Genomic DNA, 26,199 nt, shown 5'->3' on the forward strand with positions numbered 1-26,199 from the left:
GTGTTTGTGCAGAGATGTCCTGTCTAATGGAGGCTCTCCAAGATAAGCGTGTGAGACTCCAGCCTGAGTGTAAGAAGAGATTACAGGACCGCATTGATATGTGGAGTTACGCCGCCAAGGTGAGCAATCCCATATGCACACACAAGACCAACCCCCAAAAAATTGGGGGGGGGGGACTTGCTTTCAGTCAGAAGCTGAACAATATTATTGTTCCATAATATCAATGGTGATCTGTAATATTGTAACATGTTGCAAAAAAATGTTCCAAAAAGTAAGCAGCATCATGCTGCTTTCTAAGATATGGCTAAATTATAAGGCTGTTTGCATGTGTATATAACCATTAACTTAAACAAATAGCTATTATTATGAAGCTTATATATAATCATTATGAAAATTTGACCTCAGAATGGTTTTCTGAATAATTTGCTTAAATTTTGCATAAATTGTTGCGTTTAATTTAAAAGAAACAATTTACACAACTTTTATTCTATATTTTAATCAATACGCAAATTTACATCTGAATGGTTTAACAAACTATTTACATTTTAAAAAATCTTGCATTAATGCATTGCATTTTACACAAGAATAATTTTACGAACAATAAACCTCATTCATAAAATATTCATAAATTTGGAGTAATTTGTACATAAAATAGACTAGGGTTGTGCCGACGGACGATATCATCACCAGAGACCATCGTGATGCCACGCCCCCGCCCCGCTGCGATTCTTGCGAGTCGACACCATAGACATAGGGGCGGTTTGAACACACTGTAAAAAAATGCACACACTAATCCTAGTCTCTTCTATAGACTATAGTTAACCTAAAATCTGTGCAGGAATTGCTTTGTAAATTAAATTGAGAATATAACTAATGCATATATGCTATTTTAAATACTGTAGACTGTGAAAATACCGTGTCAGGCATTTGATCTTGACATTGTTAGAATCTTGTCTTTTTTACATGTACATTTAACTTAAAATATTTACTTTTGTACAAGAAAACCGCCCTTATTAATGAATTATTAGTGTCTCAGGAGATCGTGCTGACTGAAGCGGCAATTTAAGATATAAACCCAGAATTCAGCGAACGTAGATTTAGTCGACTAAAATCTAATTTAGTTAAATTGTAATGCATAAAGCATTTCTCTAACAATACACAGATCTAATACACTAATAGAGGTACATCTGATATCCCCTAAACTGTTTGTTCACCCAACTGTACTTTGCTTGCCATAGTGAACAGTTTTTGACCGTTCAAGTGCAAAAAGACACGATAGAGCAAAATTCGGTACTTTTCAGGGATTGACACACTTTTCAGGCACTATTATAGTTTTCGTTTAAATTTTAATTAGATTTGATTTTTAGTTTTTCTGCTTTTATTGTAATTTTAGTTAAAATTTTAGTTTTTTTTTTGTGTGTGTGTTTGTCTTTTAGTTTTTGCTCTTAAATGTCTGTGTTTTTATTTATTCATTTTAATACCTCAGGTTAAGCTAAAGCTTAGGAACTACATGAAATTAAATAAGTTCACATTATTTTTATATATTTATTTTTTTATTTCAGTTAACGTTTGTCAAGTAATGAAGATTTCTTTGGTTTTAGGTTTAGTTATTTATAATAACCCTTGTACTTGTAAAATATATTGAATAATGTGTCAAATAATGTTCTTAGTCTTTCCTTCCTGTGACAGAAGATACAGTAGTTTACTATGAATTAAATAGAAATTAAATTAAATACAGTTTGTGTAAACAAAATAACAATAATGACCAGGAAAAAATAGTAATTATAAACCATCCCGAAATACACAGTTATTCTGAAATGTCTGCAGTCATGGCTGCTCATTTAAGTAAAGACGAGGGTGATAAAATATGCATTCTTACAACTGTCTAAAACATATTACCATTGTAACAAAACATTGTCATAATTCATCAACATTAGCTTATTAGCAATCGCTTGGCATAAATGTGCGCTATTCATTAATTGCGCAGCAGTCAGATGTGCTGCTGCACGAGCCTGTAGAGCGCGCAACAGCGCCGTGTTTCCCGCGGTTAGATCAGAACATTACACTTCAAATGTGCGCATCTTCCACACAGGACATCAGTCCTGACTGGATATCTTCCCAAATCATCATTTCATTTTCGTCTCATTTTTATTCGTTGACGAAAATTAAAGTAGATTTTAGTCATAGTTTTAGTCATTCAAAATGCACTTTTATTTAGTTAGTCCCGTTTTCGTCCGTGAAATTAACACTGGTTTCAGGGAAGTTTCACGAGCACAGTGTTGTTTCTCTGTCCTCAATAGGTGGCGCCAGCAGAAGGTTTCTCCGACCTGGCCGGGCAGGTTTTCACGTCTCCTGCCAAGACCTACATCCTGAGCATGCTGGCGATGTGCGTGGCGCTGCTCTTCCTCATGGGCCTGCTGTGCGGCCGCATCACCAAGCGCGTGACGCAGGAGTTGAAGGACAGGTAGAGAGGGGGTGCAGGGCGGGGGAAGGGTGTTTCCGCTCCCCCTGCAGGGCGAACAGCCCATCGCGCCCCATACGCGCCGCTCTCCGTCCTGGGCCGGGGAAGGACACTGGGGTTGCTGAAGCAAACTTGACGGAGGGGGGCGGGTGTTTAGACTCGTGCTGTGTGTGCATTTTCGTGGTGCCACCGACGGCCACATAGGGACCCAGTTTTAATTGCTACACACACACTATTTTTTTTTTTTTTTTTTTCCTGACTGTGCTTGTCCTACATCGTCACCTGCTTCTCCGAGTAAACCTGCCTGCCGCGGACCCTGCAAGCATCCTTTCTGACCTCCAATCAGCTTCCTTCAACTAATATCACAAAGACTTTGTTTCGCTTTCCAGCTAAACATTTTTATTTATTTGTTGACGCTCGGATGTTTTGGATGCGCAGGAGGTTTTGCTTTTGTTTTCCTTTCGTTTGCAGGGATTGTTGAGCGCAGTTTTTGACGTCCATGTTTTAGGAAACGGCCTGTTTACTGAAGATGTGCATATTGACAAAGATGGAGCGATTGAACGAATGCGTGTTTGTGCCTTTTTGCCCGTCCGAGTGAGAGAACTTGTGTTTGTTTTGTGTGACTGACTGTTTTTGGTTTTATCATGGGCTTCTTGTTTATTTTTCTTCATGTCACTGAGAACATTCTTTTTACCCATCTTTCTTTGCAGCAGGGGCTATAAATATTTGCTTATTTTGTCTTTCGGTTGGTTTATTTCAGTAGGGGAGGGTTTCTGCGTCATGAAGTGTTCACACCAGAGAACTGGTCTAAACTGAGCCACAAGATTTACAGTCCTGAGTGTAGAAAATGGATGAGAAACATCCAAATGGCAATATGGCAAATCTGAGGGCGACGGTTGATTCTGCACTACGTGTTTATACTGGCCGCATTAAGACGTCAGGCTGTTCATGATGGCTGTGGTACGATCGCCTCGTCTGAGCTTGATTCGTGTTTTCATTGTGCCATTCTGAAACACATCCATACAGAGAGTGTTCTGTCGATCGAAGTCACGTTTTGACCATTCACCCACATTGTAGATGTCATTTTATTACATCTTCTCTCAATGCCTTGCTCGTATGTCATTGGGATTCCAGACACGTCTAGGCCGGTTTTAGGGGAATTGTTGGTTTTAAGCTCTTTGTTTTGTACACGTTTTTTGAAATAAGCTCTCTTGACAGTCGGTCCATCTCCTCTGTGGCTTGAAAACAACATTTTAAGCTCAGAGCTGTCCATAATTGCCACAGTTTCAGCTTTATCTTTATCGTTTTTCCATTCGCAGCCATTGATTTTTGTTGAGTTTTTCCACCAGTTATTGTCGACTAACTTGCTACTCGACTAGATTCGTAGCTTCTAAATTCTTTACTCTGAATCACTGAAGGCTTTAATGCATAAACCCCCATATTTTTACTCCATTGACACTAAATTTCACTCTCTGGAGTGACATTATACTAATTAAAGCATAACAGAGCTGTAATCTTACAGTCCCTGTGCATCTCTGCCTTTTAAATTAATTTGGATTTTGTATTATTGTTATATTTGTATGCTTTTGTACAAAATGACATTAAAGTGGACTTTGGTTATAGTGTTTGTGCATTCAAGCTGTGCTTTAATAATCTGAATCCATGTCATAATGCTGTACTGTCCGTACTGTAAATAGCTGTATGATTTTAATAGAGGATTGTGGGTCTCACAAACTCTGCCTTAACTTTGGCATTTCTTCTTTTCTTTGCAGAAGCCTTGATCAGCCATGGGTTGCTCCTATAAGCAAGAACAGGAAAGGATACATACCCATTCACTAACAAAAATAGCCGCTTTTATTCAAACCAGATCAAATGGCTTGTGATTAATATGCTTCTGTATCCGTTTTTGGCCGCACATTGAATGTATCCACATTGGGAAAGATCTTTAAATCAAAAGCTGATGCGCTTCATGGCTTTTTAGCTTCGTGTGCTTTTCATATTCCTGCTTATAAATGCTTCAGTTCATGACTGTGATCTGGGTTTCCTGCAAAGATTGATTTCAGCCAAATCCTTTATGCTTTCATTCAAAGTGATGAACCAGTACAGCTCTTCCCTCACAGTAGTTGTTTTAATACACTTGCAGCAAAGAAACAAGGTCCTTCATCTTCTCCGTCTGTAAATCATCTCTTTCAACAATCTGTTTTTAATTGGTAGATATTGATACAAATTACTTAAACTGTGGTGTTTGTGTATTAGTTGTATGATATTTCATTTAAACCATTGTCCATTTGGACTTCGTTATATTTAATTTTTAAATGCGTGTCTAGTTCATATTTCACCCTAAAACAAGCTAAGCAATTTTTGGAGCATCTAATCGATAATCATTTTTGCTTAATTTTGATTGGCTTGGTCAGATACTTATATATATATATATATATATATATATATATATATATATATATATATATATATATATATATATATATATATATATATATATATATATATATATATATATATATATATATATATATATATATATATATATATATATATATAATAGATTTGAGAAAGTATCTGACCAAGCCAATCAAAATTTAATATTCCTTTGAGAACACAACCTGCAAGTAGTTTGTATCAATTATAAGGTGATTTTCTTAAAACAGTATATGGCTGTGTCGACGGCTGGGTGCATTTTTTTTTTTTTTTTTTTTTTCTTGGCGTGTTTTCACATTATTTTTGAACGAGTTAAACTATCACTGGAAAATGTGTGAGTGTTTCATCTGCTCACCGCCGTCATTCACAACCACTGCTTCCTGTCTGTCAAGCTGATATATGACATAGAAATTATCAAATGAAAAATGACGAACTGTTTTTGTATTTACTTTACGTGCGCAAATTTATTATGAAAACTATTTCTCCTGGAATCTGATCAAGCTGTGTACGATACAGATATAACACAATAACTACTCTTTTCTTTTGGCATTTTTCTTGGTTTGTTCTGTACAAGTCGAATTGGACCGTTGTTAATAAAATTGATCTGATGGTTTGTATCTGCTGTATTTTGTCCTGTTTAAACTTGAAAATAACAAGTGGGAATCTTTATTTGGGTGTTGGCGTCTTTGTGGTCTGTGTGCGAGTGTCTTTATATATCCTCCTCCTCACACAGTAAAGGTCAGGAGTGTCGAGACCGTGGCTGGGTCGTCTCGTGTGGCCAAACGACACTGAGGTGCGACATTCCCTTCAGCCTGTTTCTGAACCTCGACTTTGTACGACAAACATTTCACTTTTGTGTTGGTACTTCAGCGGAGCCACATCTGCTCTGTGGTGACGAGATAAAAATGAGTACTTGTGGGGGGGGGGATTAATCTTATTTATTCTTTCAAAGGAAACTGCTTTTGAAACATTTTTTTCTGGTTCTCTCTTTAGAAGAGTCAATGACATGCCACTTTTTATGGATCTATGAATTTATTCCACTTTAAATTCTCTGTGAAGAAGTTTCTGAATTGAAATTGAATGAATGGCTTAAAGGGTTAGTCCACCCAGAAATGAGACATCAGAGATTTCTGTCCCTCCATTGACAGTCTCACAAATACTTCTTTGATGCTTCAAAAAGTTCATAAAGACATCAGAAAACGAATCCATATGAATTGAGTGGTTTAGTCCAAATTTTCTGAAGAGAGGCGGCCTATTTATATGATGAACAGACTTTTATTCACATATAAATGGTCATCACGCAAACATCAGGTATGGTAAACTGAAGCTCAAGGATGTTCGCTTGATGTGCAAGAACCAATGAGGTTCATTCTTGTGTTACGCAGCACGTTTGAGCTTCAGCAAGAACCAATTAGGTTCATTCTCGTGTTACGCAGCACGTTTGAGCTTCAGCAAGAACCAATGAGGTTCATTGTCGTGTGTTACGCAGCATGTTTGAGCTTCATCAAGAACCAGTGAGGTTCATTCTTGTGTTACGCAGCACGTTTGAGCTTCTGCAAGAACCAATGAGGTTCATTCTCGTGTGTTACGCAGCACGTTTGAGCTTCTGCAAGAACCAATGAGGTTCATTCTCGTGTGTTACGCAGCACGTTTGAGCTTCAGCAAGAACCAATGAGGTTCATTCTCGTGTGTTACGCAGCATGTTTGAGCTTCATCAAGAACCAGTGAGGTTCATTCTTGTGTTACGCAGCACGTTTGAGCTTCAGCAAGAACCAATTAGGTTCATTCTCGTGTTACGCAGCACGTTTGAGCTTCAACAAGAACCAATGAGGTTCATTCTCGTGTTACGCAGCACGTTTGAGCTTCAGCAAGAACCAATGAGGTTCATTCTTGTGTGTTACGCAGCACGTTTGAGCTTCAGCAAGAACCAATGAGGTTCATTCTCGTGTTACGCAGCACGTTTGAGCTTCAGCAAGAACCAATGAGGTTCATTCTCGTGTGTTACGCAGCATGTTTGAGCTTCTGCAAGAACCAATGAGGTTCATTCTTGTGTTACGCAGCACGTTTGAGCTTCTGCAAGAACCATTGAGGTTCATTCTCGTGTGTTACGCAGCATGTTTGAGCTTCTGCAAGAACCAATGAGGTTCATTCTTGTGTGTTACGCAGCATGTTTGAACTTCAGCAAGAACCATTGAGGTTCATTCTTGTGTTACGCAGCATGTTTGAACTTCAGCAAGAACCAATGAGGTTCATTCTTGTGTTACGCAGCATGTTTGAACTTCAGCAAGAACCATTGAGGTTCATTCTTGTTACGCAGCACGTTTGAGCTTCAGCAAGAACCATTGAGGTTCATTCTCGTGTGTTACGCAGCATGTTTGAGCTTCAGCAAGAACCAATGAGGTTCATTCTTGTGTGTTACGCAGCACGTTTGAGCTTCAGCAAGAACCATTGAGGTTCATTCTCGTGTTACGCAGCATGTTTGAGCTTCTGCAAGAACCAATGAGGTTCATTCTTGTGTTACGCAGCACGTTTGAGCTTCAGCAAGAACCAAAGAGGTTCATTCTCGTGTGTTATGCAGCACGTTTGAGCTTCTGCAAGAACCAATGAGGTTCATTCTCGTGTGTTACGCAGCACGTTTGAGCTTCTGCAAGAACCAATGAGGTTCATTCTCGTGTTGCGCAGCATGTTTGAGCTTCTGCAAGAACCAATGAGGTTCATTCTCGTGTGTTACGCAGCATGTTTGAGCTTCAGCAAGAACCAATGAGGTTCATTCTCGTGTGTTACGCAGCACGTTTGAGCTTCTGCAAGAACCAATGAGGTTCATTCTCGTGTTGCGCAGCATGTTTGAGCTTCTGCAAGAACCAATGAGGTTCATTCTCGTGTGTTACGCAGCATGTTTGAGCTTCAGCAAGAACCAATGAGGTTCATTCTCGTGTGTTACGCAGCATGTTTGAGCTTCTGCAAGAACCAATGAGGTTCATTCTCGTGTGTTACGCAGCATGTTTGAGCTTCTGCAAGAACCAATGATGTTCATTCTAGTGTGTTACGCAGCACGTTTTAGCTTCAGCAAGAACCAATGAGGTTCATTCTCGTGTTACGCAGCACGTTTTAGCTTCAGCAAGAACCATTGAGGTTCATTCTCGTGTTACGCAGCACGTTTGAGCTTCAGCAAGAACCAATGAGGTTCATTCTCGTGTGTTACGCAGCACGTTTGAGCTTCAGCAAGAACCAATGAGGTTCATTCTCGTGTGTTACGCAGCACGTTTGAGCTTCAGCAAGAACCAATGAGGTTCATTCTCGTGTGTTACGCAGCACGTTTGAGCTTCAGCAAGAACCAATGAGGTTCATTCTTGTGTGTTACGCAGCACGTTTGAGCTTCTGCAAGAACCAATGAGGTTCATTCTCGTGTTACGCAGCATGTTTGAGCTTCTGCAAGAACCAATGAGGTTCATTCTTGTGTGTTACGCAGCACGTTTTAGCTTCAGCAAGAACCAATGAGGTTCATTCTCGTGTTACGCAGCACGTTTGAGCTTCAGCAAGAACCAATGAGGTTCATTCTCGTGTGTTACGCAGCACGTTTGAGCTTCTGCAAGAACCAATGAGGTTCATTCTCGTGTTACGCAGCATGTTTGAGCTTCTGCAAGAACCAATGAGGTTCATTCTCGTGTGTTACGCAGCATGTTTGAGCTTCTGCAAGAACCAATGAGGTTCATTCTTGTGTGTTACGCAGCACGTTTTAGCTTCAGCAAGAACCAATGAGGTTCATTCTCGTGTTACGCAGCACGTTTTAGCTTCAGCAAGAACCATTGAGGTTCATTCTCGTGTTACGCAGCACGTTTGAGCTTCAGCAAGAACCAATGAGGTTCATTCTCGTGTGTTACGCAGCACGTTTGAGCTTCAGCAAGAACCAATGAGGTTCATTCTCGTGTGTTACGCAGCACGTTTGAGCTTCAGCAAGAACCAATGAGGTTCATTCTCGTGTGTTACGCAGCACGTTTGAGCTTCAGCAAGAACCAATGAGGTTCATTCTTGTGTGTTACGCAGCACGTTTGAGCTTCTGCAAGAACCAATGAGGTTCATTCTCGTGTTACGCAGCATGTTTGAGCTTCTGCAAGAACCAATGAGGTTCATTCTTGTGTGTTACGCAGCACGTTTTAGCTTCAGCAAGAACCAATGAGGTTCATTCTCGTGTTACGCAGCACGTTTGAGCTTCAGCAAGAACCAATGAGGTTCATTCTCGTGTTACGCAGCACGTTTTAGCTTCAGCAAGAACCATTGAGGTTCATTCTCGTGTTACGCAGCACGTTTGAGCTTCAGCAAGAACCAATGAGGTTCATTCTCGTGTGTTACGCAGCACGTTTGAGCTTCAGCAAGAACCAATGAGGTTCATTCTCGTGTGTTACGCAGCACGTTTGAGCTTCAGCAAGAACCAGTGAGGTTCATTCTTGTGTGTTACGCAGCACGTTTGAGCTTCAGCAAGAACCAATGAGGTTCATTCTCGTGTGTTACGCAGCACGTTTGAGCTTCAGCAAGAACCAATGAGGTTCATTCTCGTGTGTTACGCAGCACGTTTGAGCTTCAGCAAGAACCAATGAGGTTCATTCTTGTGTGTTACGCAGCACGTTTGAGCTTCAGCAAGAACCAATGAGGTTCATTCTCATGTTACGCAGCACGTTTGAGCTTCAGCAAGAACCATTGAGGTTCATTCTTGTGTGTTAAGCAGCACGTTTGAGCTTCAGCAAGAACCAATGAGGTTCATTCTCATGTTACGCAGCACGTTTGAGCTTCAGCAAGAACCATTGAGGTTCATTCTCGTGTTATGCAGCACGTTTGAGCTTCAGCAAGAACCATTGAGGTTCATTCTCGTGTTATGCAGCACGTTTGAGCTTCAGCAAGAACCATTGAGGTTCATTCTCGTGTTATGCAGCACGTTTGAGCTTCAGCAAGAACCATTGAGGTTCATTCTCGTGTTACGCAGCACGTTTTAGCTTCAGCAAGAACCAATGAGGTTCATTCTTGTGTGTTACGCAGCACGTTTGAGCTTCAGCAAGAACCAATGAGGTTCATTCTCATGTTACGCAGCACGTTTGAGCTTCAGCAAGAACCATTGAGGTTCATTCTCGTGTTATGCAGCACGTTTGAGCTTCAGCAAGAACCATTGAGGTTCATTCTCGTTACGCAGCACGTTTGAGCTTCAGCAAGAACCAATGAGGTTCATTCTCGTGTTACGCAGCACGTTTGAGCTTCAGCAAGAACCAATGAGGTTCATTCTCGTGTGTTACGCAGCACGTTTGAGCTTCTGCAAGAACCAATGAGGTTCATTCTCGTGTTACGCAGCATGTTTGAGCTTCTGCAAGAACCAATGAGGTTCATTCTTGTGTTACGCAGCACGTTTGAGCTTCAGCAAGAACCATTGAGGTTCATTCTCGTTACGCAGCACGTTTGAGCTTCAGCAAGAACCAATGAGGTTCATTCTCGTGTTACGCAGCACGTTTGAGCTTCAGCAAGAACCAATGAGGTTCATTCTCGTGTGTTACGCAGCACGTTTGAGCTTCAGCAAGAACCAATGAGGTTAATTCTCGTGTGTTACGCAGCACGTTTGAGCTTCAGCAAGAACCAATGAGGTTCATTCTCGTTACGCAGCACGTTTGAGCTTCAGCAAGAACCAATGAGGTTCATTCTCGTGTTATGCAGCATGTTTGAGCTTCTGCAAGAACCAATGAGGTTCATTCTCGTGTGTTACGCAGCATGTTTGAGCTTCTGCAAGAACCAATGAGGTTCATTCTCGTGTTACGCAGCATGTTTGAGCTTCTGCAAGAACCAATGAGGTTCATTCTTGTGTGTTACGCAGCACGTTTGAGCTTCAGCAAGAACCATTGAGGTTCATTCTCATGTTACGCAGCACGTTTTAGCTTCAGCAAGAACCATTGAGGTTCATTCTCATGTTACGCAGCACGTTTGAGCTTCAGCAAGAACCAATGAGGTTCATTCTCGTGTGTTACGCAGCACGTTTGAGCTTCTGCAAGAACCAATGAGGTTCATTCTCGTGTTACGCAGCATGTTTGAGCTTCTGCAAGAACCAATGAGGTTCATTCTTGTGTGTTACGCAGCACGTTTGAGCTTCAGCAAGAACCATTGAGGTTCATTCTCATGTTACGCAGCACGTTTTAGCTTCAGCAAGAACCATTGAGGTTCATTCTCATGTTACGCAGCACGTTTGAGCTTCAGCAAGAACCAATGAGGTTCATTCTCGTGTGTTACGCAGCACGTTTGAGCTTCAGCAAGAACCAATGAGGTTCATTCTCGTTACGCAGCACGTTTGAGCTTCAGCAAGAACCAATGAGGTTCATTCTCATGTTACGCAGCACGTTTGAGCTTCAGCAAGAACCACTGAGGTTCATTCTCGTGTGTTACGCAGCACGTTTGAGCTTCAGCAAGAACCATTGAGGTTCATTCTCATGTTACGCAGCACGTTTGAGCTTCAGCAAGAACCACTGAGGTTCATTCTCGTGTGTTACGCAGCACGTTTGAGCTTCAGCAAGAACCAATGAGGTTCATTCTCGTTACGCAGCACGTTTGAGCTTCAGCAAGAACCAACGAGGTTCATTCTCGTGTTACGCAGCACGTTTGAGCTTCAGCAAGTACCAATGAGGTTCATTCTCGTGTTACGCAGCACGTTTGAGCTTCAGCAAGAACCAATGAGGTTCATTCTCGTGTTACGCAGCACGTTTGAGCTTCAGCAAGAACCAACGAGGTTCATTCTCGTGTGTTACGCAGCACGTTTGAGCTTCAGCAAGAACCAATGAGGTTCATTCTCGTTACGCAGCACGTTTGAGCTTCAGCAAGAACCAATGAGGTTCATTCTCGTTACGCAGCACGTTTGAGCTTCAGCAAGGACCAACGAGGTTCATTCTCGTGTTACGCAGCACGTTTGAGCTCCGGCAAGAACCAACGAGGACGTTGCACTGAGCTTCTGTAAAAGAGTTTGCTTTTGTGCGTCAAGTAGGTTCTTGAGCTTCTGTTTATGTTCACTTATCAATGTTTATATGTGAATGAAAACTAAATTAAATCTGTTTATATAAATTGTCTGAGTCTCTTAAAGTTCGGACTAAACCACTCAGTTCATATGGTCTAGTTTTATGATTGCTTTATGAACTTTTTGAAGCATCAAAGTGGTTAGCTGTCTATGGAGAGACAGAAAGCTCTGACTAATTTGTGCTCCGAAGATGAACGAAAATCTTATGGGTTTGGAATGACAAGAGGGTGAGTAATAAATGACAGAATTTTCATTTTAGATGAACTAACCCTTTAATGTAAAAATGTCAAGGTGGAGATCATTAAAGGCTCATTAAAAGACTGAAATATTTGAAGAAATGACCTTAAGAAGACATTTTTATTTTGTAAAAATATGTAGTGAAGCAGTTTGTTTCAATGTCATGTGGTGCAACTCTCCAAAAACGTACTAAATTACATAATTAAAAAAAGTTTTGCCTTAAAATGTTTTTAAAAATAAACACATTCATAGTATAAAGATAACTGCATTTTTTTTTTTTTTACTTGATGTTACAACAAGATGTGCTTTTCTTGAAAATGTTTTTCATAAAACCAACTTTAAAGTTACATTTTAATATATTTATCCTTTTATTTTATTGTATTTGACTTCCTTATTTCCCATGTCCTTAAATTCCTTATTTTACGGATTTTTTCCACATTTCAAAATTGCATGTCATGCTCTTAATTAACTTCAGCACTGCATAAATACTTTGGTCCAAATGGAAGGATTTTTCCCTTTTTCTGAGGACTTAAATTACTCCGAACATTTGTGAGTTTTCTTTTGTCCTCACAAATTGTCACCTCAGGAACAGTATAATAGCTCCTCTATCTCTCCTCGGCAGGGATAGTCCCCAGTATCTGGCCTGTGAATGATTTCACATCACCGTCAGTCCGCCCTCTGCGTCTCAAAAGCTGTATGGTGACACGAAGACAGTGACTTTCGTAACATATCGCCCCAGCAGCACCTTTCTTTCCATTTCACTCATCTCAATGTCGACGTCTAGCGTGGCTGGGCCCTGGACAGGGTTCATCAGCACCAGCTGTCCGGTCTGTCTGCTTGCGCGCTGGACACTGAAATGCTGCAGTCCCCGCTTCCCCAGCAGGCCAAAGCGCAGTGCATCACCCAGGACTCGGGCCGCCGACAAACGGAAGAGAACAGTGGGCGCTGACATATTGGAAACCACCGACATGAAGTGGAAGTTAATGGAGACCGGGGCCTGCAGACAGACACCATCTCCTTGGACGCAAGGGTTACGGTCACAACGCCTGGGTGGAAGAGAAACCAGAGAGGGCAGTGGATAGCCAGACCAAACTTTAACCTGAAATTATGTCTTGAAAATAAAGAGAGTTGATCTGCACAGGGCAGTAAATCAAAAATGTAGCTTTGGAGCAAAAAAGAAGTGGAAGATAAATCGGAATGACGACAATAGACACCAGCGTTGATAAAACACTTTGTACTCTTTTGAACTAGTTTAATTCTTTCCATGCCATTGACAAAATTTTATGTCATTTGTGAAACAACGCTACTGCCATCATTGACAATTTTTCAGCAATCTGTGTTTTCACTGTTATACGGTAAGGGGCGCTATTACGCACCTTCAGAATCAGAATACAGAATCTGGATCAAAACAGGTGAAGAAGCAGCAGAAACAAGTGATAAACCATTGCATATAAAGGTGCTCTAAGTGATCCTGGGTGGAGTAACTTCCTGTTGATGTTCAAAGTGTTGTCAAACAAAAAAGAGGCTAGCTAGACCCTCCCTCCTCCTCCTCCTCCTCCTCCTCCTCCTCCCCTCCGTGCTTCCTGAAACACTCATGAACGCGCATTTAAAATCATTCTTGTTGGTTATTGGCTGGAGCGTGTTTATTATGATTCGTGGTCCAGGCTGCACCAGTTTGTTTTTATTGCCGTTTTCGGAGCTTGTGGCGACTACAGGGACCGCGTTTTTCTACAGTGTGTTCAGGGGACAGGCAGCTAGCGGATAGTGAGGAAATGTTTGTTGTATGTGACAAAAAAATGTTTTGGCCTAAAAACGCGCGACATCGCTTAGAGCACCTCTTTATACATCCTGTGAATTAATTGTTTGATATAACATTTTTTGTTGTTGTTTTGGTGACTTCTGTAATTTTTTTCAGACTTGCTCTGGCATAGGATCCTACTGACTGCTCTTGAAAACAGCAACCTCTGAGATCAGTGCTAACGCAAACGACAGTGCTGATGCTGTAACTTACAGCGGTGAAGTTTTGATGTAGGTGGCGTTGCGGAAGTGAGGACAGTCCACCTGCTCACAGCGATGACCTCCGAATGTATTCACACACACCTGCTCGCTGCTGCAGTTATGGGTCTCCCTCGCACACTCGTCAATGTCTACAGAAAGCACATGATAAAAACAACTATTTTTAAAGGTTATTTCCTTTTGTCTACTATGTAAATAAAGATTCACTTTTTTCCTTTTTTTTTTTTTTTAAAGTTAGTTGACTCATATCTTGGACAGTCTAGCTTTGTTCTAAATCCTAGTGAGCTTTCTACCAAGACAGCATTTTAAGGCACAGTATCAAGATGACGTTCACCTTCTTTTGGGCAAAACCTAAGGCAACATGTATTCCCAGAATGCCTTGTAAGGATCTCATTTGCTGTGTTTAAGCAAAGACTATAGAATAACACAAGACACGTTACTTGTATTGTTTTGAATGGGAGAAAGTGCAACACGCAATATGGCGGAATAAGTCCCGCCTTCTAAATAAGAGCCAATCGCCGATTGGTAAAGTCATTGCATCGCTCCGGGGGCCATTAGAAGTTCCGGTTTCTACAGAAACAGTCAGATGCGTGCCTCTGAAATGAGGCACAAGAGTCACGCATTTAGGTCTGTGCATGAGCGTTAGCTTGATCCTAAAATACAGGTTTTTTGTCATGATTCAAGCAATTCGGAAAAAAAAGATGAGACAATTGTTGTCAGATTTCATTGATGATTTCAAATATGAAATTTAATCAAAAGCTTGGCAAACAACTTTGAAGAATTTGATGTTTCCCCATTCAAAGAGATAGGAGCTGCACTTGGATGCTCGAGAGTTTCAAAGATGGCCGCCGAGTGAGGGACTTTGGTTTAAGTCCACTTTGTATGCCAAATTCCCTGTGGAGAACTACATTACCCATAATCCTGGAGAGATTCACTAATCAGAGATAAATCATGGCAAAATAAGTTGTTAGTCTTCCTAAATTTGCAAACTACTTATATACTTTTGTATATCTACATTTAAAAAAATCAAAATCAAAATTATTTTATACTAATAAAGTTGCATAAAAATGCAGTAGTTTCATATTTTGTCTGCATATTTAGTTGATTGTTAGTCTTTGATTATTTTTACTTTTTTTTTTCTGCATCGAAATGTTTGTAAAGTGATTCATCTTATAGTATAGTTTTTTTGGGGGGTGAATTTTACACATTAATTTTTACACATTCAAAATAAAGAAGAATTTTACTCATTTTATCCATAAAGATTCTTATATATACACAATTAAATAAGTAGTTTGCAAGTGTAGGGAAACTAACGACTTATTTTGCCATGATTTTTGAACTTCCATGGAAACGTCTTCTCTGATTGGTGAATATCTCCCCAGGATTATGGGTAATGTAGTTCTCCACAGGGAATTTGGTATGTACATTATTTTTGTTACCTCAGTGAATGGGATTTTTGCCTACTGTTGTGAGTCCCCTGTGCTTCAAGAGAAAAGTGATATTTATGTGGCGTGTGGAACTGATATTTATGTAGAGCGACGTTAATCATTCAATGTCTAATGAGGAATGTTGCATTTAGGATGCTGCCTATGTGAGCAGCACAGAGAAAGGCAGCTCACTAGATTATGAATCAGACCCTCTGTCATATGATTAAGACGATTTTAAAGAACTTTTACAAAGCAGCAGATGATAATGCAGGTTTGATATTGAACAGACCATGGCAGCTCCTGCTATCTCGGCCCAGACTGTAACCGGCGGGACACTGGCAATGGAAACTTCCAGCTGTATTCACACAGGTGTGCAAACAAAGACGGCCAGGATGAGTTAGGCGGAAGAGCTCGCATTCGTCAATGTCTGAAAAACACATACGTACAACACACAATCACAGCGCTGCTTTAGGTGAGACATAGCTGAAATCTCTGAGCTGTCATAATACAACTGCTGTGGCATTCGCATCTGAAAACTCTTCAAAAATTAAACTCATTAATCATACATCAAACCTACCATGCTATATTAATTAAATTCTGTTCTGTCTCATTTCATACATGATCACACTGAATAATTTAGCATTTTAAAAATACATTTAATTGACCAATGGCTGACATGCTCTTTTATCACTGGCAATGAGAGTCGGTAACAACACTGATGAATTACTGGAACTAGCTGATTTCATTATTACACACACACACATTTTTAAAGTCAGTAATCCTCTAATATGTTAATCCAATTATCTTGTGTTTATACAACAGTTCTTTCTGGTTCTCGAATCTGATTGGCTGAGCCATGTGATATTCCCTCAGTATTAGCACTGGACCGTTTGTATCACTCCGCTTGGGGCGACTGTTCTGACGGTCAAGCAAATCCACCATATCTTTTTTTTTTACAAAATACTCATGGAATGTAGTTTTAAGAGTTTTTTAGGCGAGAATGTAGTTATTTTGACCTCAAATATGTGACTCAGTTATAAATATACCGCCTATTTTACAATTTGTTTTGATGCTTTCGCAGATACAACCTCAGATGAACAACAACACATGACATATCACACCATATCATTGTTTATTTAACAAAAACTAGGCCAAAATGGTCAATGGGTGACAAACTAAGGACACCTTTATTGTTTCCTTATGAATGAAGAGTGTAAGTATCAGTCAGGCACTGTTAATCAAATGTCTTTGATTAATCAATCAGCAAGTGTGATCACCTCTATAAAAGCAGAAGATTTGTCAGTTTGCTGGTCTGGAGACTTCAGTTGTGTGTTAACACAATGCTGGGAAGGGTTACAAAGCCATTTCCAAACAGTGAGGAAGATTATTCTTAAGAGGAAGACATTCAAAACAGACACCAATCTTCCCATAAGTACCTACAAACCTCAATGAACTGAAGCAATGGTGTAAAGAAGAACGGGCCAAAATTATTCCAGAAAGATGTGAGAGACTCATAGATTGAGACAGAAAATGATTTCTTGAAGTTGTTGCTGCTAAAAGTGGCTCTACAAACAACTGAATCTTATGGTGTCCTTAGTTTGTCACCAATGGCTGTTCAATTTTGGCTTTATTTTTGTTAAATAAACAATGACACGGTGTGATATGTCATGTCGGAGTTTGTATTTACTTAAATTTAAGACCTGCTAAAGACCAGATGATTTTTATTATGTTCTGATATGTAAATCCATGAAATTCTAAAGGGTGTTCTTCATATGTGTGTGTGTGTGTGTGTGTCTCACCTGTGCACAGTGTGCTGCTGTGGCTGGAGATGCTGAACCCCGGCTCACAGGTACAGTGGCTGGAGCCCAGAAACTCAATGCAGCGGGACGGCCTCACATAGGCAGGGTCATGAGAGGATGAGGGAGATGCTGATATAGCAGCAGATGCATCATTGTTTACAGTAGTGTCTACAACTGAGAGGACACAAAACATTACATGCTTATACAATGACCTTTGACCTTTAAGACTTCAGTCAGGGCAGACACCACATCTAGTGTGACAGCAAGGTCCTGATGGAAGAACAGTCCGTTCAGCGTGTCATACTGTTGTATATCTGAGTATATCTGTATAACTGAATGCAAACATTTTTGAAAAAGATTTTCTGATTAATTTAGAAATTCTTTCATGAATGATGTGTACATTGTTACACTGCAATTACTGCCAAAGGTTTTATGAAGGAATTACAAGAATTTTTTCTGCTCATGTTTTATAAATGAGGCTTTAATTGTTGAATTCAATGTGATGGTTTTTGAAAAACATTTTACAAAGAATTTACACTATTTTGCTCAGCTGGTGCTTCATAAATTAAGCATACTTTGTATGTTTATTTGAATGCAACTCTTTATGCAAGAGGGTTTTCTAAGAATTTATGCAAAATTGTTTAGCTTAAATCTCATGAATGAGCCATAAATTGTTACATTAAATTGAATGCAACAAATTACCCAAGAGGTTCACAAACGATTTACACTGAACATTTGTTCAACTTATATAACTCTAGTCAAGGACTTTTCAATCTTTCAATCTTTTAGATACCAGTTATATGTTTTTTTTACATATAAAGACCCAATTCTGAGGAAAATTTATATTATAAATGTGTAAAATATCACTGTGCCTTTTTTTCTCTCACTGTACTATTAGACAGTAAAGATAGATGTGTTTTATTCATTTATTTATTTTTAAATTAAATCAAATGTATACATTTTTTACATTATTTATTTAAATCAAATTGATTAAATTTATTAAATGAATTTATTTAACAAAGATTTTTTTTTATTTTAATCAATTCATTCATTCATTTATTTAGTTAATCTCATTTATATTTATTCTTTAATTTTTTTTATCTTTTTATTGAAATATATATAGTAAAATATGGTACTCGTGATAAATCAAGAAAACGAGATTTAAACTATAAGACTTACTGTGTTGAGCTATATAACATAATTCGTTTTCTGTTGATGAATGTATCCAAACAGTTGCTCATCTGTCTAATAAAACTCATAATATATATAAGCATCTTTGGTGTTTCCATGGTTTCTATAAAATAAAACCAGAAATCGAGGGTAACGTGGGTATGATGTCATTGATTGGCGACGCATGGACACAGCCCGTGTTGGTTAAAGTTGCTTATTTCTCTGCATTTAAACATTCTTGGAAACATTTGGGATACTGTAAATACACAAGTCAACAAAATATATAACAGTGATCTAGTGGTAATCCAAAAATCCTAATATTGTGCCTTTAATTCTAATTTTGCAGTCATAGATGGATCATGTATGTGGTGGTCTGAGAGCATCAGACTCGTACACTTGCAGGACGGCTGTGCTCCGCTCCAGCTCTGGGACTCCAGGCAGACTCTGGTTTCCGGCCCCATCAGCTGAAAGCCAGGACTGCACAGGTAGTGGACCTCATGGCCCGACTTAAATACACGCCCGAGGATCCGGCCATTAGCCAGCGGCTTTGGTGGAGGACAGTCTGATGCTGGGAACAAGACAAGCAGTGCCTACAGATTTACATCAGCGTGCAGCCTGTACTTCAACACTGACATGTTGACTGGTTAAGATCATGATAACATGGTTTAAAACGACTGTGATGAGCTCTTATGATCTGCGTTTGCTGACCTGTGCTGCTGGCTTTGCTGTGTTTAACTGTGCTGTTCTGCAGCAGGCCGAGTTTCTTGCGGAGGCTCCGCAGACTCTGTAGGAAGGACGTCTCATGAGCCGAGAGGAGCTTCTGCACCTGCTGAAGAGCGTTCAGCACGTCCTGTCCGCTCTGACAGTCCTGAGCAATCAGTCACAGAAACACACAACACCACAACAAATGAGGATGTCTTAGTTCATTAAAGGGGTGGTTCAATGCGATTTCAATTGTTTAACTTTAGTTAGTGTGTAATGTTGCTGCTGGAGCATAAACAGTATCTGCAAAGTTACAGCGCTGAAAGTTCAATGCAACTTCAACGGAGATATTGTCTTTTAAAGTTATGGCAGTTTAATGCCTACAAAAACGACTGGTTTGGACTACAACGAGCTTCTTCCCGGGTTGGTGACATCATAAACCCTGCAAAACACGCCCCCGGGAACACGCAACAAAGTAGATGAGGCCATGTGGTGCAGCATGTGGAAGCGGAAGAGTTGTGTACACCGGACGCCTCAAAAGATAATACCCCTGGCAAAGTGTGGTTTTGGACTATACCAGCATAAATCCTTATCATTTTTTGGTGCAAATACATTACTTGACACTATCATTGAAGACCAGCAATAATAATTTTCATTTTGATTACATAGTAATGGCAATATATACATGTCAAAGTCAGACATGCTGTGATGCTGGTTACTGGTTTAAACTTGGCCCAGGTTTGTAAAAGATATATGGGTCAGCACAGCTTAATAGCTTCAACAATTGATTGCCAATTAAGTTTAGAATACAATGAACCAATCAGAACCCAGTTTAGGTCAGATAGCTGCTAATGCTGGATATTTCAAAATATTTGAAATATTTTTCAAAAATGTAAGTTTTTTTCTATGTATAAACTGTTTATATAATAAAATATGTTTTCGTAGTTTGTGTTGTCCCTTATCAGTGCAAAATTATCACAAATTAAAAAGGATACATGACAATATTGTCCAAAACCCTACTTTTCTAGGGCGTTTCCAAACTTTTGGAGGGCAGTGTATATATATATATATATATATATATATATATATATATATATATATATGTATACACACACATATACATACAACATACACACAATATAAATTTATGTTTTCATGTGCATTTTACAGAAGAATCCAGAGTCCATTCGAAACAAAGTTAAGGCTTTTCAGAGCTTAATGACCCTGTCATTTCGACTGACCACTGCAAATCTGGTTAAGTCTTGGACTAGATCTAGTCTGTGTTTTGGGAAATTATAATAGCCTGGTGTTAAAACCAAAGGCAAACACCACCGTGGTTTCTCAGTGTGAAAGAATATTCCATATTTGCAGACTGAGCTGGAAGATGTTTTGCAAGTGTGAAGCATGTTTATGAGAGAGCTTTGCAATTTTTTTATAAACAGGAACTTTGTAATTATTACTAAACTCATTAATACACTATTGTATAATGTAGATTTAAAATGTTAAGTATATTTGATGTATATGTGAGAGTGTATTTGTAAATGTGTGTTGTAGAATGAATGCAGTGTGTGATTATTTTAATGTTGTTTTGGGATAAATGTATTATTAGCTTGATTTGTTTACATCAGCCTGTCCAGGGACTGCAGGTGTAAATTAGCACAAGTGCTACAACCTGGTAAAATGCATCTCGCCTTTTTAAGGTTTAATGTATATTTTACACTGTCCCTGTTTAAATAAATAAATAAATGAAATGAAAAATTAAAAGACCATTTTTATTATATTTACATTCATTATTATATTAATACTAATAAAATAAAATGTATAATATTTATTATAAAATATGTTAAAATATTATTATTAAAAACATTAAATGAAAAAAAAATATATATAGGCCTAGTATATTATTATAATTAATGAATACAAATACATTAAACACATCAATACATTTTAAATACACTAAACACACAATATCGAAGCCCAATAGAAAATCTCATGATTTTAGAGAATTATTTGTAAAAACTTTTTCAAGATCGTTTTCCGTTTATGTTGATGTTGTTTTAAAGCCACATACCTGCCCATGAGATGTGAAGAGATGGCTTGTAAAAAAGACCACGAAAAAAAATACCACCTTCATTCTTACAACAAAATTCCTCAAAATCCTGAGTGAATGTCAGAAAACTCGAGATTAGTGTTGTTATCCCAGTTTGGTTGTGTTCAAATCCTGTCCTGACTGAATATCTATGCTGTCTTTGCTTGTTTTTAGATGTTTTCAACCCGCCCTTCATCTCTCGCGCTCAGATCAAGCAGCGACTCGAGAGCGCGCTCACATCTGCACGCGAACGCGCATCTGAGAGAACTCAACCGTCCGTCAAAGATAAAAAAGCCAGGTAACGTTAGGCAAGGGTTGGCATACCTTACCAAATTAAATGTAAAGCAGGTTGCCTTTTGAAGCAGACGATAAAGTTGACAGAAATTACCTTAAAAGTGGCCCATTTATGACTCTTGTTGTTCCAACGGCTCTGGTTTGAACTTGACAGAAAGTCACGTGACGGTGAGTAAACGATGTCAGGGTTTTTATTTTTTCTTCATTTATCGAATAGTTTCAGTTATAGACTGAACTATTGTCAAACTTTATATTTTTTCACAGAAATCCAGCCGTTCATTAATCATCTGAAATGTGTTTCTCAGAAATCACAGCTGTCACAGACGAAGGCTTTTTAAATCCCAAACCCACGACAGTTTTACATCATCAGCATTTTATAAGCGTGATTTCACCCGGAGTCTCGAATGGCTGGAGCGCAAAGCTAAAGTTAGTTTTTCATCTGTCATCCTCTCACATTAGGCGGGAAACTCGAGGGAATGGATTTAAAGCTCCCTGAATAACAAGAAAAGAACCAGTCAGCTGTATCATGTTAAAACGGGAACGGACAGTTTTATATTAAGTTATCGTTTCATTGATTTCCTTAATAAGGGCGCCTGGAGGAAATGTGGCAAACGCTAATGAAAGAACAGAGGCTGCTTGAATGGTCAAACGGCGCGCGCGTGCGTGTATGCGTGAGCGCGCGCTCTCCAACGCTGAGCAGACAGTGATTTATGAGGTCTCAGCTGAATTTTAGCTTTACAACTTTCATTTTTTTTTCTCGTCTGTATTTCTCCCATTCTCTCTCCTGCAGGAAATGGATCAGTCCAGCAGCCCCTTTGAATGTGATGTGCTCACAAATGGTTCGACCCCCAGTGTATAAGCCTTTAACTCCATAGTAAGAGCTCCCTCTGCCTCTCTCTCTCTGAGGTTAGACAGGCACAGAGAGCATTTCGAGGGAATCTGTGAGCAGGATGAGCAGAATATAACCCTGTAATGACTCTATGAGAAGCCAGCATCGCAGTCTTCAGTGTAAGTATGAGCTTTTTGTGTCATCCTCATTCTCATCTGCATTTTACAGGAAGTTGAAATCATGTGTGAGTTGGTATTATGAGTCCAGTTATGTCATGTGGAAAAATTATATAATTATACATACAGATATAATGCTTTCATTACTACATTCATGAAAATGGAAAAACGAGTATGTTTTGCATAAGAATATGAAGTCTTTTTAGCGTCGTGAAATTATCATGAGAATTAAACATTTCAACTGTAAGTATTTATTATCATGATTTGCTATACTGATTTTAAATTTTTACTGATTTATCAAAAAGTGTCCAGATGGGATGATTTTAATTACTGTATTCATTTTACTTATTTTTGTGTTTGATGTTGGGGTGAAAAAAGACCTGGATATTTATTCGTGAGATTCACCTGACTAAATCACTATGTTATGTTTGTATTATTTAATAAATATTATAATATTTATTCATATTTTTAATTAGCTTTTTTTCTTTATATTTTCAGGTTATTATTTTATTTCATTTTTCCTAATATATCATTTTAATTTTTAGTAATTTAATTAGTTTTGGGTTAAAAAAAAAATATATATATATGTATATATATATATATATATTTGTTTTATTTATTTATTTTATTTATTTTTTTGTTGTGATTTAGTAAAAAAGGGCACGATGTACATAAGGTTAACATAAAGGGATTTTCCGTATTGATTTTTCACAGGTGTTTTACAAATATTTTGAATTTACGAATTTTGCATTGTATTTTTTTAAGGTTAAAGGCAATGTCCGTAAACTTAATAGATAATGACCTGCCAGAAAATTAACAGTACAGTTAATTGGTAAATATATTTATGTAACACTCATATATTTATTTATTTATTTTTCTCTTTTTTTACAATGTACTTTTAGTACTTCAACTTCAAACTATTTTATTTCATTTTTAAATGTATTTATAATTTTATATCTATTTTCAGTTTATACATTTTTAATACATTTATAAACTGGAAAATCTGTATAAGTTAAAAAACGTATTAATGTTTTAATATAATATTAATATATTAATTTCATCAGGTATTAATATAAATATCTGATGAAAAATTTAAACTTAAAAAAGTTTACATTTTTCATCAGATATTTATATTTTATTTCTGCTTATTTCAGTTGGGAACGCAAAACAAATTGTTAAAACGGTATAATAAGACTCCATTTGTTAACATGATTTTTAACTACATTAACCAACATGAACTAACAATGACAAATACTTCTAAACGTATTAATTTGTATTTGTTAATATAATTTAGCGGACCTGAGCTGACATGAACCAACAATGAACAATGAATGTTTTTATTAACTAACATTTAAAAAGAATAGTAACAAATGTATTGCTTTTTGTTAGTTAATGTTAGATCATGCGTTAACTATTGTTAACTAATTACACTTTATTATAAAGTGTTACTGGATTTTGGTTTTATTTTTATTTTTAGTTAAGAATATCAACACTGCGATCACTGGGTTACACCAGCATAAGTAATGTTGTAGTGTTCAGATCAGACACCTCACTGTATAAAAATGTCATATATAATAATCCACATATATAGAGAGTAACATCAGACTACTGGACAGTGACTTTCTGCAGTGATCTGATGATTTAGCCACTGCTTTTCTACTAATGTGTATTATTTCATCTTTACAAACTAAAAAGTGTATAGGCTAAACACTCCAGGTGTTTTATTGTAGTCATTACTTGTTAAATGGCCTATATCACTAGGACAATGATGCATTTGCAGTGAAAGTGCATTGAGTAGTGTTCACCATGTGACAGATATATTAATCTTGAAACACAGATGATTAACTCTAACCAAGCAACAGATGTTGGGTAACAGTGTCATTTGTGTACGCACTGACAATGAAATAATGAGCTTGTGTTTCTTTAAATATATTTCCATTGTCTCTAAAAAGATATTGTATGTCTGTTTTCTCCATTCTAACACCCTGATAGCACAACATTTTCACCTCTTCTGTTTCTTGATATTCAGAGAGAGACAGTCTGTGAACATTAAGTGTGAAGCAGCGTATGTCGCTGTGACAGAAGGAGTGCTGTTGTATTATTCAGCTCGTTGTTGTTTTTCTTTCAGTGCGCACTTGTGCCGTCTTTCTTATTTAGACAAAAGCATGACGGGTGTTTTGCGAAGCTCCAAACAGAGACCTGGTATGAAGCGACCTCGAAACGAGCCTTACAGGTACATCCACACACATTTCTCTTTTCTCACAGGCATATTTCACAACTCACATCATGAACACATATATATTTTTCATATTTTTGACATTGTGTCACTGTGATTTTCTCATCTTCATTATTCTCTTGTCTCTACATCTTCTTTCATTCTTCGCCAACATCCATTTTCGGGTGTATTTGACAGTAAGCTTTGTTCTGATGCAGAAAGTGGATGATGGGTGGGCCTCTAAAAGTGTGGGTGGGCCGGAATAATTCACATCACCCCATGTTTTTCAACCTGCTTAATTTGGAAGGAAAAAAAATTGATGGACTGCTCTCTGCATGGCACTATAAACGCCCATGACTAAAGATGAAGAATGTAGGATAAAGATTAAATAGGTCATGAACACGTCAAAGCAAACGGGGCATTGTAATGCAACGCGCTACAATGGACGTTTCAATACAACATCATCATGCACTCGTTCAGAAAAACAAAATTTACAGTTTGTAACATTTCATTTAAATGTGTCTAGTGTGAACAGCCTCAAATAGTTGTGGAATGTCATGTCAAAAAATGTTGGATTGATTTATTATAAGCGAGACACTTGCATTCGCTCTAGACCAGTGGTTATCAATTGGTTTGGCCGTGGGACCCACATATTTCCTTGGTCATTAAGTCACGACCCACTTCTTTAGGACTTATTACTTTATATATATATATAAATAAACTTTATATATATAAATAAAATTCCTTAACAAAATATATATATATAAAATATAAAAATATTATGTTTTTAATAATGTTTTTTAAAATATCAAGCAAATTTATTTCACAAAAATTGTTGACACACACACAAGTACTGTCCCACTTAACATGCACATAAATTGTACGAATATCACTAATACTGATGAATAAATCTAGCAGTTCCATACCAGCAGTTTTTTTAATACAATAAACTTGGTAAGTTGGCAGGAGCAGCCACAGTCATTTAAAGACCCACTGAAGTGCCTTGGAAAGCAAAGCTTTATTCACTGTGTTGCCGTAATTTCCAATGAAACAGGAAGACAGGGCGGGATATATCTAGAAGTCCCTCCCCTTTTATCAAAAGGGACTTCAGATTCTAGACAGCATTTGATTAGACAGAAGATATGATGAGAAACTGAAGTCCGTGGTGATGTGATGAAAATCCGTGATCCATTTTAGCGGAAGTTAGAGACTGTAAGTTGTGAATGCTTATATCTCCTAAATGCGAATTTTGTCATTGTTTTGGAACACACCAGATTATTCATAACATTAATGGTGCGTTCACACCAGACAC

The 26,199-nt window shown here is 38.2% G+C and overlaps 4 protein-coding genes across 9 annotated transcripts in view; 2 read left to right on the plus strand and 2 right to left on the minus strand.

Annotated features, from left to right (window-relative positions):
- glg1a (golgi glycoprotein 1a) overlaps positions 1 to 17,540 on the plus strand; it is a 48,712-nt gene extending 31,172 nt beyond the window's left edge. The window contains exons 26-28 of one of the 4 annotated variants that reach the window (XM_067379142.1): positions 13 to 119; positions 2,301 to 2,464; positions 17,423 to 17,540. In XM_067379142.1, coding sequence (XP_067235243.1) covers positions 13 to 119; positions 2,301 to 2,464; positions 17,423 to 17,513 — 362 coding nt within the window. In that variant the 3' untranslated portion in view covers positions 17,514 to 17,540. Of the gene's footprint in view, positions 1 to 12; positions 120 to 2,300; positions 2,469 to 4,233; positions 4,875 to 17,422 lie in introns of those variants that run through there. The other 3 variants (XM_067379145.1, XM_067379143.1, XM_067379146.1) reach the window with 3 other exon arrangements.
- On the minus strand, positions 11,760 to 17,416 carry si:dkey-234i14.3 (fibulin-7-like). Its single transcript, XM_067379147.1, has 3 exons — positions 15,903 to 17,416; positions 14,182 to 14,317; positions 11,760 to 13,216 (listed from the first exon to the last, which is right to left on the minus strand). Exons 1-3 carry the CDS (start codon positions 16,051 to 16,053, stop codon positions 12,856 to 12,858), a joined length of 648 nt encoding a protein of 215 aa, XP_067235248.1. The 5' UTR covers positions 16,054 to 17,416; the 3' UTR covers positions 11,760 to 12,855.
- Positions 17,541 to 18,896: 1,356 nt separating the features above from the next.
- LOC137014823 (fibulin-7-like) lies at positions 18,897 to 21,473 on the minus strand. The gene is made up of 3 exons (XM_067379337.1): positions 21,356 to 21,473; positions 19,291 to 19,450; positions 18,897 to 19,150 (listed from the first exon to the last, which is right to left on the minus strand). Exons 1-3 carry the CDS (start codon positions 21,416 to 21,418, stop codon positions 18,897 to 18,899), a joined length of 477 nt encoding a protein of 158 aa, XP_067235438.1. The 5' UTR covers positions 21,419 to 21,473.
- A 121-nt stretch (positions 21,474 to 21,594) lies between these two features.
- Positions 21,595 to 26,199, plus strand: part of si:dkey-234i14.2 (RNA-binding Raly-like protein) — a 33,135-nt gene continuing 28,530 nt past the window's right edge. For 2 of the 3 annotated variants that reach the window (XM_067380436.1, XM_067380439.1), the window contains exons 1-3: positions 21,607 to 21,835; positions 22,458 to 22,675; positions 24,801 to 24,905. In XM_067380436.1, coding sequence (XP_067236537.1) covers positions 24,838 to 24,905 — 68 coding nt within the window. In that variant the 5' untranslated portion in view covers positions 21,607 to 21,835; positions 22,458 to 22,675; positions 24,801 to 24,837. Of the gene's footprint in view, positions 21,836 to 22,457; positions 22,676 to 24,800; positions 24,906 to 26,199 lie in introns of all 3 variants that reach the window. The other variant, XM_067380438.1, reaches the window with a different exon arrangement.

This window comes from Chanodichthys erythropterus, chromosome 24 (genome assembly GCF_024489055.1).
Source record: "Chanodichthys erythropterus isolate Z2021 chromosome 24, ASM2448905v1, whole genome shotgun sequence".
Classification (NCBI taxonomy): Eukaryota; Metazoa; Chordata; class Actinopteri; order Cypriniformes; family Xenocyprididae; genus Chanodichthys; species Chanodichthys erythropterus.